General features: G+C 43.2%; 1 protein-coding gene across 2 annotated transcripts in view; it reads right to left on the bottom strand.

The window, feature by feature from the left end:
• TMTC1 (transmembrane O-mannosyltransferase targeting cadherins 1) overlaps positions 1–17,858 on the bottom strand; it is a 201,224-nt gene that overhangs the window by 157,758 nt on the left and 25,608 nt on the right. For both annotated transcript variants that reach the window (XM_070754857.1, XM_070754858.1), the window contains exons 2-4: positions 7,981–8,158; positions 1,639–1,712; positions 110–286 (exon numbers count right to left, since the gene is read on the bottom strand). In XM_070754857.1, the coding sequence (XP_070610958.1) occupies positions 110–286; positions 1,639–1,712; positions 7,981–8,158 (429 nt within the window). The remainder of the gene's footprint in view (positions 1–109; positions 287–1,638; positions 1,713–7,980; positions 8,159–17,858) is intronic.

Here is a 17,858-nt window from a genome sequence, read left to right as displayed (position 1 = left end):
CAGATATGTAAATGAGCATGTATGCTACTGGACAGTTTGGGGAATAGGCTCATTTGTCTCCGCAAGAAAAAAGATTGCCAGAATAGTAAGTTGCACACACTGTACTCACAATCTGGATCCATTTTGTGAAAGCAGGAAGCCGTCGTATACTAAGCAGACGCCAAATACGGTGATCCCTGTTTCTTTTACCAGCATTGCACAAGTCCCAAGAAATAAACTAAGCAGCAAAAAAGACAGGGAGGCAGTGGGAGGGAAATGTTCCCCAACATAAAGCTGATCCACGCTCCTGCAAGGCAAAAAGAAAAGCCAACTGTGAAACTTTTTATAGCATGCACAGCAAATTTAAAGAAGAGGTGAGGCTTTCAAAAATGGCCATAGCAGCCCCCATGTTGAATTTTTTTGACCCCACCACAGATGTTCCTGCTCCTCTTCTTCCACATTGGATACGGTTTATAGCAGTGCAGGGCAAGGGTGAAATCCAGCAGGTTCTGACAGGTTCTGGAGAACTGGTAGCGGAAATTTTAACTCGTTCGAAACACTACCTCTGGCTGTCCCCAGCCTGGGTTGGGAATGGAGATTTTGCAAACTCCTTCACCCAGGAGTGGAGAGGAGTGAAGTGGAGAGGGAATGAGGATTTTGTAGTATCCTTCCCCTGCCATGCACACCAAGCCAAAACATACCCATCAAACCATGTCCACAGAACCAATAGTAAACCAATAGTAAAAAAATAGGATTTCCCCACTGGTGCAATGTTCCCTTTTCTCCATTAAAGTAGAAAGGCTGGTAAATGCACTGATGGGAAAAAAGTGTTCCAAGGATCTACTACTCTTTCAGAGAAAATATTATTTCACTGAAAGAGTAGTAGATCCTTGGAACAAACTTCCAGCAGACGTGGTTGGTAAATCCACAGTAACTGAATTTAAACATGCCTGGGATAAACATATATCCATTGTAAGATAAAATACAGGAAATAGTATAAGGGCAGACTAGATTGGAAGATGAGATCTTTTTCTGCCATCAGTCTTCTATGTTTCTATGTTTCTATAACTGCTAGCAGGCACATAGAAGCATTTGCTAAGACTTTGGAAACAAGGGACCCATCCATGATTATTAGGCTGACCTCCAAATGCAAATTTGGTACACTGTATCCAAAGTTTTTCAAGCCGGGGTCTGTTAAATCAGAGGTTTGGTGCAATGTAATTCAGTTTACTTTAATTCCCCAGTCATGTCCGAAAGAAGGTGGGGAGAGGGAGACTATAGAAACATAGACGATTGATGGCAGAAAAAGACCTCATGGTCCATCTAGTCTGCCCTTATACTATTTCCTGTATTTTATCTTAGGATGGATATACAGTACTGTATGTTTATCCCAGGCATGTTTAAATTCAGTTACTGTGGATTTACCAACCACGTCTGCTAGAAGTTTGTTCCAAGCATTTACTACTCTTTCAGTAAAATAATATTTTCCCACGTTGCTTCTGATCTTTCCCCCAACTAACCTCAGATTGTGCCCCCTTGTTCTTGTGTTCACTTTCCTGTTAATGGAAGGGGTTGGCATTGTCAAGATAAAATGTAGATCCAAAAGGTTCACATGTCTTATTTAAAAATGGCAAGCATTCTAAAATAAAAGACAGTTACCTATTATAGGAGAGAAAAGCCAAAAGAAATAATAGACAGGCCAGAACATCTGCTCTGCCGACTATACCCGTTACCTAAAAAAAGATAAAGAAAGAGAGAAAAGCAAAATAAGTTAGCAGTTGCAATCAAACAGCAAGACTAAATGTTAAAGCTCCTACAAATAATGTGCATATATACAGTAGTACTTAAACATAGACCAGTTCACAGTGGTTTGCAGCCCTCCCTAAGTGGTTTATAGTCAGCATACTGTTGCCAATAATCTGGGTCCTCATTTTACCAACCTCAGAAGGATGGAAGGCTGAGTCAACCCTGAGCCTCCATCTGGAAGTCAGCAGAAGGAGCTTGCAGTATTGCATTGTAAGCCCTGCACCACCATGATTATATAGATAGTCCAATGAACACTTCTGCAGTCTTTCCCCAAATCTAATGATATACACACAAAAGCACCCGCTTAATCCTATTTAAATATTGGGAGAATGAAAAAACTGCTTGATTAATCCTGGCAAGTACTTAAAAAACTTCTTTGTAATGAAAAGTCTGATTTCATCCTCCCAATGGTACATAATTTTAGGCATTCAGCAGATCCCTCATTCTCAAACTGTTCCACCATTACAATTATCCCACATCTGCCACCACACTATCCCAAACCAAGCACCAGTAAACAGAAATACCAATTAGCCTTTTGCAGTGTTCCATTAACAGCTGTGTAGGCAGCCCTTCTAATTTACAGGAATATCTACTAATTATCTTCAAAACAGTTAAAGGCAAAGTTTTTTTAATTTTACAAGTCGGGGCAGAAGAGAGCTAGAGAGTACTAGTAGTCAGATACAAGAAGTTTCTGTTCTCCAAAAAATGCATGTAAGGTTCTGTTGTTTTGGGCTGTGTAGAATCATAAGAAGAGATTGGACGCAGAGCAGGGGGTTGGACTAGAAGTTGTCCAAGATCCCTTCCAACTCTGTTGTGGTCATTGTTGTTTGTCACTGTCATCATGGAATGAATGAATAAATGAATGAATGAACGAATGAACAAACAAACAAACAAACAAACAAATAAATAAACAAACCATCATCGTTATTATGAGGAGTGTTAAATCAGAGGCTGGAGGCTGAGGAAGGTTAACAGCTCTTTACTGGCAATCAGGAACAGTTGAAGTGACCAGCTAGCAAGTAGGAAGTGACTGCGAGCTACCGGCTAAAGCCGCACCTTATATACCTTGCTGGCGCGGGGAAAACAGCCGGGAGTTCCTCTTTTTAAACTTTCACGCCAAGGTTTTCCTTGGCGACGACTTAAGCCAATCAGTGGTTACCTTTATTTTCTACGGAAAGGAGCGGCATACAAATCTAATAAATAAGTAAGTAAGTAAGTAAGTAAGTAAGTAAGTAAGTAAGTAAGTAAGTAAAAGTACAGACATAACAAGGAGTTTTAGCAGAATCCCAACTGAAGGAACTTGATCATCAAGCCAAACAGGAAACAATGGTAGATTTGCGCTATTCACAAATAAAAATGTCTATGGAGATTCTCATTCAACCAGGTCATGGTTGTCCCAAAGGTGCTTTTTCAAGAGACAACTGGACTTTCTTATTTTTCTTCAAAGACGTTTCACATCCAAGAGGCTTCTTCAGGTCTTCTTCAGAGTTGAAGAAGCTTCTTGGATGAGTAATGAAACATCTGCAAAGAAAAATCAAAAGGTCCAGTTGTCTCTTGAAAAGAAGCACCTTTTAGGAAAAAATAATCACATACTCTTGACCAGAGCTAGGCAAAGTTGGCTCTTCTATGACTTGACTCCCAAAATTCCTGAGCCACTCACTCTAGTTCAGGAATTCTGGGAGTTGAAGTCCACGTGTCATAGAAGAGCCAACTTTGCCTACCACTGCTTTAGGCAATGGGAAAGGAAATACTCAAACCAATGAATATTAGATTTGCTCAAGAGCAAGGAATTCTAATTCTAATTTCAGGTGGTCCTCAACATACAACCATTTGTTTAGCAACTGGTCAAAGTTACAATGGCACTAAAAAAGTGGTTTATGACTGGTCTCTGCATTTAATGATTGTCACAGCATCCCACAGTCATATGATCAAAATCTGGGCACTTGGCAACCAGCTTGTTATTACAATGTTATGTTTGCAACATTCCGATTGAAATGATCCCCAGTTGCTACCTTCCCAGCCTGCTTCTGATAAACAAAATCAACGGGAGAAGCCAAATGCACTCAACTGTGTGATTCACTTAAAAATTGCAGTGATTACCTTATGGCAGAAAAGGTCATAAAATGGTGTGCAATTTATTTAACAACTATATTAAAATCTGTTGCAGAAAAATCAATTTCTAGAAGCACACACAGATGACCGATTTAGCTAGGTTCATTAACTTCTTTATATACAAGAATATAGATGAAATAAATTTTACAATACCAATATAGATTCTTTTTCAAGCAGTTACTAGCAGTAAGGAACAGCTAGTTTCATTTCAGCAGCAGACAAACACAGAGTGGACAAGAAAGCAGAGTGGACTGAGCCACGCCCAGCCTTAAGCTTAAGCTTTCAGTTTCGATTCTCTGCACAGACTCAGAAGTTGGTAAGCTGCCATTGGCTAACTTACTTACTATGCTATTCATTGGCTGACCTTGTTACCACTGGTTCTCCCAGTCATGAATATGCTAACAAACTGCCTTGCTTAAGAATGGAAATTTTGGTCCCAGTTTTGGTTGTAAGTCAAGGACTACCTGTACTGGAATGGATAAAAATTGAAAAAAGGTAGGAGAAAAGAATGAAATAAAACAGGGATGGTGAATGGTGCTTCAAATTTTATTCAACTTCAGCCTTAACTGTAGCTGTGGCTAATGGGAATTGAGAACTAACAACATTTAGAAGTCCATAGCTTTCTCTCATCCCAGGATTATATATCAACCTAAAACAGGAGTCCCCAACCTTGGCAACTTTAAGACTTGTGGACTTCAATTCCCACAATTCTTGGAATTGAAGTCCTCAAGTCTAAAAGTTCCCAAGGTTGGGGACCCCTGACCTGGAAGTCACGTTTAGGTTGGTATTCCCAATAGAAGCAATGCATACTGCAACAGGTCCGGTTGTGTCTTACCTGTTGCCTCACTGGAAAAGAACAGGAGAAGCTTGGCAAGGAAGAAGTGGAGGAAATAGTCCTTTAATTTCATTTTAAACAAGTGAGGAATCAATACTCAGTTTCTGATGACAAAAGGTTTGCTAAAAGTGATACCAAATGTGTGGTCACCACTCAAGTATTTGCTTGAAAATACTGTCTAGCTACAAACTGAAAAACCCTGGATTAATAAAGAGGCATTTTTCCAACAGATTCTTCAGCTCAAACATCATTGAAATAGATGTATGAATTCACAGCTTCTGGTCATGTCAGAAGGGCCTGACAGGCAATTTTGGATTAAGTCCCAAAACGAAACTCTCTCTCTCTCCTAAAAACATGGCAGAATTCCCAGAAATGTGTTCGGTTCTTTTGGAATTTGACTTCCTCGCTTTCTTGTCATCCTTGGATAAAAATAACAAAATCTTAGTAAGGGTTTAGTGTACTAAATAAAACCCTATGTTTAAAATTACTTTTGTGATTTAAATATCATCCCCAAAATGAATTCATTATATGGCCTTATGCAAATGTTTCTTTTTAAAATATTTTTTAAATTTCACCTTTATCATTATTATAAATAACCAAAGGCGGCAAACATATCCAACACTCCTTCCTCCTCCTATTTCCCTCATAACAACAACCCTGTAAGGTGGTTTGGGCTGAAGGAGAGTGGTTGGCCCAAGATCACTAAACTGACTTTCATGTTTCTTCAGTTTCATTCCTTCTTGTCCAACAATTGGAATATTAACCTATTCTACGAGATCATTGTACAGTGATACCTCGTCTTACAAACTCCTCGTCATACAAACTTTTCGAGATACAAACCCGGGGTTTAAGATTTTTTTGCCTCTTCTTACAAACTATTTTCATCTTACAAACCCATCGCCGCCACTGGGATGCCCCGCCCCCGGACTTCCGTTGCCAGCGAAGCACCCGTTTTTGCGCTGCTGGGATTCCCCTGAGGCTCCCCTCCATGGGAAACCCCACCTCCAGACTTCCGTGTTTTTGTGATGCTGCAGGGGAATCCCAGCAGCGCAAAAATGGGTGCTTCGCTGGCAACGGAAGTCCGGAGGTGGGGTTTCCCAGCGAGGGGAGCCTCAGTGAAATCGCAGCATCGCAAAAACACAGAAGTCTGGAGGTGGGGTTTCCCATGGAGGGGAATCCCAGCAGTGCAAAAACGGGCGCTTCACTGGCAACGGAAGTTCAGAGGTGGGGTTTCCCAGCGAGGGGAGCCTCAGTGAAATCGCAGCATCGCAAAAACACAGAAGTCTGGAGGTGGGGTTTCCCATGGAGGGGAATCCCAGCAGTGCAAAAACGGGCGCTTCACTGGCAACGGAAATCCGGAGGTGGGGTTTCCCAGCGAGGGGAGCCTCAGTGAAATCGCAGCATCGCAAAAACACAGAAGTCTGGAGGTGGGGTTTCCCATGGAGGGGAATCCCAGCAGTGCAAAAACGGGCGCTTCGGCTGGCAAAAGGGGTGAATTTTGGGCTTGCACGCATTAATCGCTTTTCCATTGATTCCTATGGGAAACATTGTTTCGTCTTACAAACTTTTCACCTTAAGAACCTCGTCCCGGAACCAATTAAGTTTGTAAAACAAGGTATCACTGTATATACTGTATGGCTTGTTCTGAATCTTCTAACAAAATAGGGCTGAGTTAGGTAAGCTTAAAAATCATTATGTAAGTGGCTCAGTATATGTTTATATTTTGATATAAGCTCGTAGTGCCAAAGCATTTTTAAAATTAAAATGTATAAATCAATCAGAGTAAGGAACATTTCCAACATCTGGTATACCTTTCCTATAATACAGATTATTTCTCCCAAAACAAAACCTAACTAAACAATAAGTGAGGCCGTTTTGGGGGATTTAGGATTTTCCAGATGTAAATTGTCCAAACCAAATGTGATTCAAAATGACCTATATGAGAATCTAGCTCCAACTAGGCCTGTTTTATCTTAAATATTATATCTAGTACATCGTGAGCCGTTTCTGGTTCAGATAATTTATTCCCAGAAACCACAAAACCATTTCCTGGGAACAGCAAGATTCAGATCCAGAAAGTTTCAGAATTTACAAAACAGTTTATTCCCATGCTACTTAATTTTGCACATCTTCGTTTAAATTTTAAAGTATATTTTTTAAAAAATGTATGATTTTTTAAAATATCACATTATTTTTCCATGGAAGACATAGCCTTTATTATTATTATTATTATTTAGTATTGATAGAGGTAGTTAATTACAATTATTCTCAAAGTGCGGAGGCAAACTAGTATGAAAAAAGTAGAAATACATAGGATTTAAGATCTATCACAAATACAGTGGTACCTCATCTTACGAACGCCTCTTCTAATGAACTTTTCTAGATACGAACCCAGTGTTTAAGATTTTTTTGCCTCTTCTTCCGAACTATTTTCACCTTACGAACCCAAGCCACTGCTGCTGGGATGAAGGGGTTTCTTTTTTTTTCCTTTTTTGAAGAAAGAAAAGGGAAGGGGAAAGACTTTGCAGAGAACAGCGTGCTTGCAGAAGCACTGAAAGGGTGTCTTTTGAAGAAAGAAAAGGGAGGGGCAGCTTGGAGGGGGAAAGACTTTGCATTAACAAAAGTAGGAGAACAGCGTGCTTGCAGAGGCACTGAAAGGGTGTCTTTTGAAGAAAGAAAAGGGAGGGGTGGCTTGGAGGGGGAAAGACTTTGCAGAGAACAGCGTGCTTGCAGAGGCACTGAAAGGGTGTCTTTTGAAGAAAGAAAAGGGAGGGGCAACTTGGAGGGGGAAAGACTTTGCAGAGAACAGCATGCTTGCAGAGGCACTGAAAGGGTGTCTTTTGAAGAAAGAAAAGGGAGGGGCGCCCCCCCTTGTCTTTCTTCCTTCCCACTCACCCTTTAGCCTAGCTTTGCTTCTTCCACCCGCCCCCTTTAGCTGTTCCTCCCTGCCCTCTGTTCCCCTCCCTTCTAAAGTTTGGGATTTTCCTGAAGGATTTGCATGCATTATTTGCTTTTACATTGATTCATATGGGAAACATTGTTTCATCTTACAAACTTTTCACCTTACGAACCTCCTCCTGGAACCAATTAAGTTTGTATCATGAGGTACCACTGTATTGAGAAAATATAAGTTGTGTTTAATGAAGCCAATATTACATTTATCTTTATAGGGAGACTGTAGCTAGGAAGATCTAAACTTTCACAAAGCTGGATCGTACGTGTAGCTTGATGTGTTCTCGCATACTTACGGCCTCGGTGTGAATGGGATGGGCAGCAAAAAATAGAGCTGTGACAAAAGCCAGGCCATTATCCTTGAAAACAGTTTTGTCACAAGTGTACATCAGCAGAAGCGTCACAAGGCAATGCAGGACTACATTCAAGGCATGGAAGTAAAAGGGATTCATCCCAGCCAACAGTATGTTCAGCCTGTAAGAAAGCAAAATCAGAATTGTAGTGGAGACTGAATGGAAAACACAACTTTAGAGAGGACAGAACATCCATCTATACACACTGTCGCAAATTTTGCAAAGTTGTGGCTGGTTCATGTTGTGGTTAGCTCTGGCCCAGCTCCTGCCCCAAGGACTGTGGATGTGGGGGAGACATCCACATGCCGCAGGCCTGTTTTGCTCCCGGTAGAATTTGATGATGAAGGCTCCTCTGACCAAGAAGACATGAGTGACAGGGAGGAGGAGAGTGTGGCAGACAGCTCTGAAGGAGATCAATTATCTAGCTCCTCCTTGGATTCAGAACAAGAGTTAATGATACAGCCACACATGCGGAGAGCGATGCATAGGCAACAACAACTGAGAGATTATTATCAAAGAAAATGAGGCCACCTGGGGTTGGGTGGGGCCGTGGTAATTAGTGAGGCTGCTATAAAGAGCAGCCTGTGGGTTTGGCTATTGTGGAGGATTATCTGATCGTGTTTGGTGACTGCTTTACTGACTTTTTGTGTGCTGATTTTTCCCCGTTGTGAAACTAAACCAGGGCTAAGTATGTTTCACTTTAAGAAGGACTGAATTGCCTCACAACTGCAAGCTAAGTATCACAGAACTGATAAGGGACTTGTACAAATTACCAGTTTGTTTGGAGACAAGTGCTCTTTGCTATACCAAAAGAGGGCTTGGTTTAAGTGAATTTTCATTATAAAGAACATTGTTTTGAATTTTCAAACGTGTGTGTGTCTGAAATTGTCTCTGTGCATTTGTGGGAGGATTCTACCAGAGATCTCGACAGAACAGTTCAGTAGAGTAAGCTGATCATGGGATTTCCTGTGTCCAACAAGGAAAGTCAATGGGGAAGGTGGCGGAAGAGGGACGGCATACAAATCTAATAAATAAATAAATAAAGTTGGAAGTTGCTTCTTTGCCCATTTGTAGTTATTCTGTTTCTCTGTTTAGATAGAAAGTATCTCTAAAACAATGACTCAGTGGGTCATGGGTTTATTACAAATATTTAGAGGCTGATCACCATATGCCTACAAACATACTGCTCAAAAAAATGAAGGGAACACTTAAACAACACAATGTAAGTCCAAGTAAATCAAACTTCTGTGAAATCAAACTGTCCACTTAGGAAGCAATACTGATTGACAATCAATTTTCATTTTGTTGTCAGCACATTCAACTTTGTACAGAACAAAGTACAGTGATACCTCGTCTTACAAACGCCTCGTCATACAAACTTTTCGAGATACAAACGCGGGGTTTAAGATTTTTTTTGCCTCTTCTTACAAACTATTTTCACCTTACAAACCCACCACCTCCGCTGGGATGCCCCGTCTCTGGACTTCCGTTGCCAGTGAAGCACCTGTTTTTGCACTGCTGGAATTCCCCTGAGGCTCCCCTCCATGGGAAATGCCACCTCCGGACTTCCGTGTTTTTGCAAAAACACAGAGGTCCGGAAGTGGGGCTTCGAGGACTTTGTTGTTTTTGCAATGCTGCGAATTTCACTGATGCTCCCTTCGCTGGGAAACCCCACCTCCGGACTTCCGTTGCCAGCGAAGTGCTAATTTTTGCGATGCTGGGATTCCCCTGCTGGGATTCCCCTGGAGCACCACAAAAACACAGAAGTCCGGAGGAGGGGTTTCCCATGGAGGGGAGCCTCAGGGGAATCCCAGCAGCGCAAAAATGGGCGCTTCGGCTGGCAAAAGGGGTGAGTTTTGGGCTTGTATGCATTAATCGCTTTTCCATTGATTCCTATGGAAAACATTGTTTCATCTTACAAACTTTTCACCTTAAAGAACCTCATCCCGGAACCAATTAAGTTTGTAAGACGAGGTATCACTGTATTCAATGAGAATATTTCATTCATTCAGATCTAGGATATGTTCTTTGAGTGTTCCCTTCATTTTTTTTGAGCATTTTGATCAGTCTATCCAAGGATCATCTAATCAGGCAGGTAATTGGGTCAAAGTTGAAAATTTCTGGAGATTTGGAGGGTCCAAGTTACTTGTTCTTTACCACTAAATCATCTCGTTCTTTTCTGTATCAATCACTTCTGCCAATCCTCAGCCTGAAATAGAAAGCAGGAGGAAAAAATATTTCTTTTTCTGTTTACAAGAACTTTTTTCTTGGCTACATGGAACTAATTTTAGCTCCACCCTGGCTAGCAGAGCAACAAATGTTTATAAATGAGTATGATATAATTACGATTCTCCCTGGGAGGACTCCTTTGTTTCTGTATATGAAGCTGAATGAGGCCAAAGAAGCAGAACATTCAGTTCTCTCGTGAAGATATTGACAAAATTGAACGGGTCCAAAGACGGGCTACAAGAATGGTGGAAGGTCTTAAGCATAAAACGTATTATCAGGAAAGACTTCATGAACTCAATCTGTATAGTCTGGAGGACAGAAGGGAAAGGGGGGACATGATCGAAACATTTAAATATGTTAAAGGGTTAAATAAGGTCCAGGAGGAAAGTGTTTTTAATAGGAAAGTGAACACAAGAACAAGGGGACACAATCTGAAGTTAGTTGGGGGAAAGATCAAAAGCAACATGAGAAAATATTATTTCACTGAAAGGGTAGTAAATCCTTGGAACAAACTGCAGACGTGGTAGATAAATCCACAGCAACTGAATTTAAACATGCCTGGGATAAACATATATCCATCCTAAGATAAAATACAGGAAATAGTATAAGGGCAGACTAGATGGACCATGAGGTCTTTTTCTGCCGTCAGTCTTCTATGTTTCTATGTTTCTAAGTGAGCCCAGCAATCCATCTCGCTACAGTCAGATCCAGAGGACAGGAGGACCGCATCAGTGGAAGGAGAAGAGTATGGAATCAAGAGAAAGCATACAATTTTGGCTTAAAGATGTTGTGTCTCTGCCTCAAAGTGTTTGAGGAAGATCAACCAAATCAAGATGGAAGAGCGAGTGTTGTGTGACCTAGGTTAAAAAAGGGGTAAGCTTTGTTCACATGGCTATAGGCCTCTTCATGAATTTTTGACATTTTCCCAGAGATACTCCTGCCGAAGAGTAAGACAAAGGGGGTTGGGATGGGATAGGGCAGTGGTCCCCAACCGTTTGGGCACCTGGGATCAGTTCTATGGAGAGAGGTTTTTCCATGGACTGGATGGGAGCATGGTTTTATGTGCTGCCCACATCCCACGGATGGGGCTTTGCTTGTTTTCATGGCCTGGTTTCTGGAATGTCGTGGCCCACTGCTGGTCCTTGGGAAACCCTGGGGTATAGGACAGCAATGGCAAACCTGTGGCATGGGTGCCACAGGTGACACGCGGAGCCATATCTGCTGGCATGTGAGCCGTTGCCCAAGCTCAACTCCAGCATGAATGTGTGTACCGCCCAGCTGATTTTTGGCTTGCACAGAGGCTCTAGGAGGGTGTTTTTGGCTTCCAGAGAGCCTCCGGGGGGATGGGGGAGGGTGTTTTTACCCTCCCTCGGCTCCAGGGAAGCCTTGGGGAGAGCAAAACATGAGCCTACTGGGCCCAGCAGAAGTTGGGAAACAAGCTGTTTCCGGCTTCCAAAGGGCCTCCAGAGGGTGGAGGAAGCTGTTTTTGCCACCCCCAGGCATTGAATTATGGGTGTGGGCACTCGTGCATGCGCGATAGCATGCGTGCACACTCTTTCAGCACCTGAGGAAAAAAAGTTCACCATAACTCGTATAGGACATTCAGTTCTTCCCCAAATCTGTGCTGTGCTATTGAAATACCAACCTTGTCTACAACTTTCCCCAAAACTATCTTTAATAATAATTAATAATAATTTATTAGATTTGTATGCCGCCCCTCTCTGAAGACTTGGGGAAGCTCACAACAGCAATAAAAACAGTATAACAATGGGATAAATCTAATAATAAAATATATAAAAACCCCAACAATTAAAAACCATACAGCACATACACACCAAACGTGAAATACAATAAGCCTGGGGGAGATGTCTTAGTTCCCCCATGCCTGGCGATATAGGTGGGTCTTAAGTAACTTGCGAAAGACGAGGGTGGGGGCCATTCTAATCTCCGGGGGAAGTTGATTCCAGAGGGCTGGGGCCGCCACAAAGAAGGCTCTTCCCCTGGGGCCCGCCAAATGACATTGTTTAGTCGATGGGACCCGGAGAAGGCCAACTCTGTGGGACCTTATCGGCCGCTGGGATTCGTGCGGTAGAAGGCATTTCCGGATGTATTCTGGTCCAATGCCATGTAGGGCTTTAAAGGTCATTACCAACACTTTGAATTGTGACCGGAAACTGATCGACAGCCAGTGCAGGCCACAGAGTGTTGTGGAAACGTGGGAGAATCTAGGAAGTCCCACGATAGCTCTCGCAGCCGCATTCTGCACGATCTGAAGTTTCCGAACACTTTTCAAATCTTTAGTAAATCAATTTGATGCCCTGTTGGATTTTTAACATTTGCTAATCAGGCAGTACAAGTATAAGCACATAGCTGTGAAAGGAAAAGGACAAAATACTAAAATGGCTAGACTATGATGTTGGAATTAAAATATGGTAGTGACTGCAGAAATTAACAGGAGAGTATTAGTGAATTATCACAGTGATATGTAATCTGATTAAAACATTTAGTGTTATGAAATACGCAAATCCAATTGAAGGGGCACCTCTGAATGTCCTAATTGAACTGTTGTTTAGCAGTTTCCCACACCAGGATTTTTTGACTCTCCTGTGTTTGAAGATAGCTTCACTGAAGGGTCTAAAAAGACCCTGGGAAAGAGGAAGGCAGTTTGAAAAATAAAACAAGCACTAAACATCAGGGTATTCCTCAGTTATGAGGGAAATGGACCAACCCAACAGGACCGACAAAGACTCAGAGGACAATCAGAACTGCAGAAAAAGCAATTGCTGTCAACCTGCCTTCCATTGAGGACCTGTATACTGCACGAGTCAAAAAGAGGGTGGGGAAAATATTTACTGACCCCTCATATCCTGGACACAAACTGTTTCAACTCCTACCCTCAAAACGTCGCTACAGAGCACTGCACACCAAGACAACTAAACACAAGAACAGTTTTTTTCCGAACGCCATCACTCTACTAAACAATTTCCTCAACACTGTCAAGACTTTCTACATATGCATCAAGACAAATTCCTTGTGTGTCCAATCACACTTGGCCAATTTAAAAAAAAATCTATTCTAAATCTGCACTTCTATTCTACTAGTTTTTCTCATCATTCCTATCACCCATTTCCTCCCATGTTGACTGTATGACTGTAACTTGTTGCTTATATCCTAAGATTTTTATTAATATTGCTTCTTCATTGCTTATTTGACCCCTATGACAATCATTAATTGTCGTACTACATGATTCTTGACAAATGTATATTTTATTTTATGTACGCTGAGAGCATATGCACCAAGACAAATTCCTTGTGTGTCCAATCACACTTGGCCAATAAAATTCTATTCTATTCTATTTAGTTCTCCTGTCCATCAAAGGTTGTACAGCAAGAGAATTAAGAACTCTCTATCTCAGCAACTACAAGAAACTGAATTCTAAAAATGAAAGTATCTAACTGTACAAAGTTGTAACAACTTTCAGTATCAGAACACAAAATTTCCACAAAGATTTATTGAAGAAGAAAAAGAATCACAGGTCTTTCCCAGGCTCTGAGAAGATTGAAACATAATTTTTGAACATACTTTATTGAAGTAATCACAATGATTGGCTTCACATTTCACTAGGCTCAAACCAAACCAAATGTATTATGGCTTACTGCAGTGCATTCTGGCTTACTGTTATTTCATTATTAATGCTGTAATCTGTCTTTTGTCCAGGGATGCAAGTGGTGTATAACTTTCTCCATAATATAGATCAGTCTATATGAGATCTGACTTACCCACAAATAGCCAGAAAGAGAGCCAGACAAATGCAACTCTTTTCTGTCACCAAGTGGTTGCCTCATTGAAGGTCAAATCTACTCACAAATCAAACCTACTTATGAAGCTCATGAGCTGATGATAGCTGGCCGAAAAACCTTCATAACTGAGGGTGGTCTTGAACTCCATTCCCCCTGGCTTCAGTCCAAATTCTTAACCACTACAGCACACTGGTTGATATGAGCTCCTACTCATTTTATAGAATGGCTCCAAGGTATCTCCAGAGGCGGAGAACTCTGCAAGTATAAATAAATGAGACATGACAAGATCAAGGATGGGAATTGCAAGATAGTTCTGGCTCACAAGGATTTTTCTTCAAGCTGTCTTAAAAGGTAGCTCTTTGCAACCCTGTCAGTAAGAAAAGACAGTTTTCACCCTGAACCTTCTTTAAATTTCGGAAATGACTGTCTTAATCAGGGGTGTCAAACTCAAGGCCGGCAGGCCTGATCTGCAAGTGGGTCCTTAGATCTGGCCCGTGCGGCCACCTAGAGACAGTAAAGGACTGGCGCGTGGTACCTTTGCCAGCAAAAATGGGCTCCTGAGCTCTGTTTTCAGCCGCAACGGCCCTCTGCTGCCAATTGCTCCATTTTCACTGGCAGAGGGTGGCTCAGAAGAACTCAGGAGCCCTTTTTTGCTGACAGAGCGGTTGGACCACCACAGAGGCTGACATAAGTGACATGAAGATGGCCACGGCCACCACGGCCGCCGAGGTCAAACACAACCCTGATGCAGCCCTCAATGAAATCAAGCAACTGATCAAATTCGCAGACGACACCAAGCTGGCAGGGGTAGCCAATACCCTAGAAGACAGGCTCAAATTACAGAAAGACCTAGACAGACTAACACAGTGGGCCCACACCAACAAAATGATGTTTAACATCGACAAGAGCAAAGTCCTTCACCTAGGCAGAAAAAACCCTGGACACACATACAACCTGGGAGAAACCCCTCTTAGCAGTAGCGACTGCGAAAGAGACCTCGGAATCTTGGTGGGCAATCAACTAAACATGAGCCAACAATGTGCAGCAGCAGCTAAAAAAGCCAACAGAATCCTAAGCTGCATCAACAGGGGAATATACTCCAAGACCAGGGAAGTCTTAATACCAGTCTATTACGCCCTGGTCCGACCACAACTGGAGTACTGTATACAGTTCTGGTCACCACAGTTCAAAAGAGACATTGAAACTCTGGAGAAGGTGCAAAAAAGAGCAACCAAGATGATTAAGGTATTGGAAACCAAGACTTACGAAGAGAGACTGAGGGAACTGGGCATGGATAGCCTAGAGAAAAGGAGGGCCAGAGCAGACATGATAGCAGTCTACAAGTATATGATGGAATGTCACAGAGAGGAGGGGATCACTTTATTCTTCAGGGCACCAGAGGGCCGGACGAGGAACAACAGCTGGAAGCTGACCAAGGAGAGATTCAACATGGAGATAAGGAGGAACTTCCTGACGGTCAGAGCGATCAACCAATGGAACAACCTACCAGCGGACGTTGTGAAACACTCTGGACATTTTTAAGAGAAGATTGAACTGCCACTTGACTGGTGTACTATAGGGTTCCTGCTTGGGTAGGGGGTTGAACTCGATGGCTTTCATGGTCCCTTTCAACTCTAACAATAAATAAATAAATAAATAAAAGTTTGACACCTCTGGTCTTAATCATCTCACTAGGCCAGGGGTAGGTAAAGTTGGCTCTTACATGCCATGTGGACTTCAATTCCCAGAATTCCTGAGCCAATCATGCTAGCTCAGGAATTCTGGAAGTTGAAGTCCACATGTCATAGAAGAACCGTTGAAACTTACCTGAACGGTCTTCTCGATGCACTGCAAGGAGAGTCCAACGTGGGTAATTCTCCAGTCTGATTGGAGGGACTGAGTTTCAATTTAAACACTATGCAGGCACCGCCCCCTAGCCCACCAGTCATCAAAAAACGAAGGAGCAGTAAACTATAAACTTTTATTCAACAACTGGAAGGCAAAAGAAAGACACTGACCATAACAACCGGAATAATATCCGGAACAGAAAGGAGCCCTTGGTCCACCAAACGGGTGGGTTTTGGACTCTCCTTGCAGTGCATCGAGAAGACCGTTCAGGTAAGTTTCAACGGTTCTTCTCCAATGCACTTGCAAGGAGAGTCCAACGTGGGATGTACCCAAGACATAATAAACGGGAGGGAATAGGACCCAAGGGCGTTCAAGTGGAACACACCCTCTGTAACACCCTCCTCCCAAATGCTGCTTCCGCCGAAGCAAAGGTGTCAATCCGATAATGCTTGATGAAGGTAGATGGAGCTGCCCACGTGGCTGCTCGACAAATCTCCTCGATCGAAGCCTGTGTAGACCAGGCTGCTGAAGCCGCCGCACTGCGGGTTGAATGTCCAGTTATTCCGAGAGGTACCGTCTGTCCTGATGCTTTATAGGCCTCAGTGATGCAGACTCGTAACCAGCGACTAATGGTTCGAGAAGACACCCTAGTGCCTTGTCCTGGTGATGAAAAGGAGACAAATAACGCCTCTGATGCCCTGGAAGTCTGTGTTCTACGAATATAGATCTTTACCGCACGTCTTACATCCAATTTATGCCATCTGAGTTCAGATGGATGCGTGCCATGTGTACAGAAATCGGGCAATATTATTTCTTGAGTCCTATGAAAACCAGAGTTCACCTTGGGGATGAAAGCCGGGTCCAATCGAAGAACCACCCTATCTGGATGGAACAGACAGAGGTCAGGTCGTACTGACAGGGCCGACAGCTCCGACACCCTTCTGGCCGAAGTTATAGCGACTAGGAAGGCCGTCTTGATGGATAAGAACCGCATTGATATCGTTCTCAACGGTTCGAAGGGTGGAGCTGTCAAGGCCTTAAGGACGAGTGTTAGGTCCCAGGTAGGGAACCTATGAACTGTTGCCGGTCGAATGTTCGTCGCTCCTCTTAAGAAATCCCTAATCCAAGGGTGTCGTGACAAAGGCCGGTAAAAATCCTGACTCAATATTGTGGACAACGCCGCCACATGGCGTCGCAAAGTGTTCGGAGCCAAACCCTTATCCAAGCCCGCCTGGAGGAATGATAGAACCGTCACCGGCAAGGCTGATATAGGATCGATCCCCTGGGTCTCGCAGAAGGAGCGGAAGGCTGACCATGTAGCCTGATAGATGCGCCGCGTAGATGGTCTGCGCGCTGCTTGCATGGTAGCAATGACCGTGTCCGGGAGGTGGAGCTGTCTTAAGCGGTCCCCCTCAAGTGCCACACGGTCAGGCACCACCATTGAGGGTCCGGATGCGCGATGCACCCCTGACTGAGGGCTATCTGGTGGTCTGGAATTCTCCAGGGTGGAGAAACGGACAGCTCCCTCAGGTCCGAAAACCAAGCTCGTCGAGGCCAGAATGGTGCTACTAGCAGCACTTCGGCTCGCTCCTGTATGATTTTGTGCAGAACCCTCTGAAGGATGCGAGTCGGCGGGAACGCATATAGGAGCCCCTCTGGCCAAGGGAGGCGGAGTGCATCCACTCCCTCTGTACCCGGAGATGGAAAACGGGAGAAAAAGCGAGGCAGCTGCGTGTTGTGGCTTGTTGCAAAGAGATCCAAAATCGGTGTGCCGAATCGCGAGGTCAGTGTCTGGAACACTCCGTCGTCCAATTTCCACTCTCCCGGATCCAAGGTCTTGCGGCTCAGCCAGTCCGCCCACACATTCTCTTGTCCTGAAATGTGTTCGGCTGAGAGAGAGGCCAAGTGGACCTCCGCCCATCGGAACAGAGAGTCGGCTTCCTG

The sequence above is a fragment of the Erythrolamprus reginae genome, chromosome 6, assembly GCF_031021105.1.
Source record: "Erythrolamprus reginae isolate rEryReg1 chromosome 6, rEryReg1.hap1, whole genome shotgun sequence".
Taxonomy (NCBI): Eukaryota; Metazoa; Chordata; class Lepidosauria; order Squamata; family Dipsadidae; genus Erythrolamprus; species Erythrolamprus reginae.
This window is presented reverse-complemented; position numbering and strand designations above follow the sequence as displayed.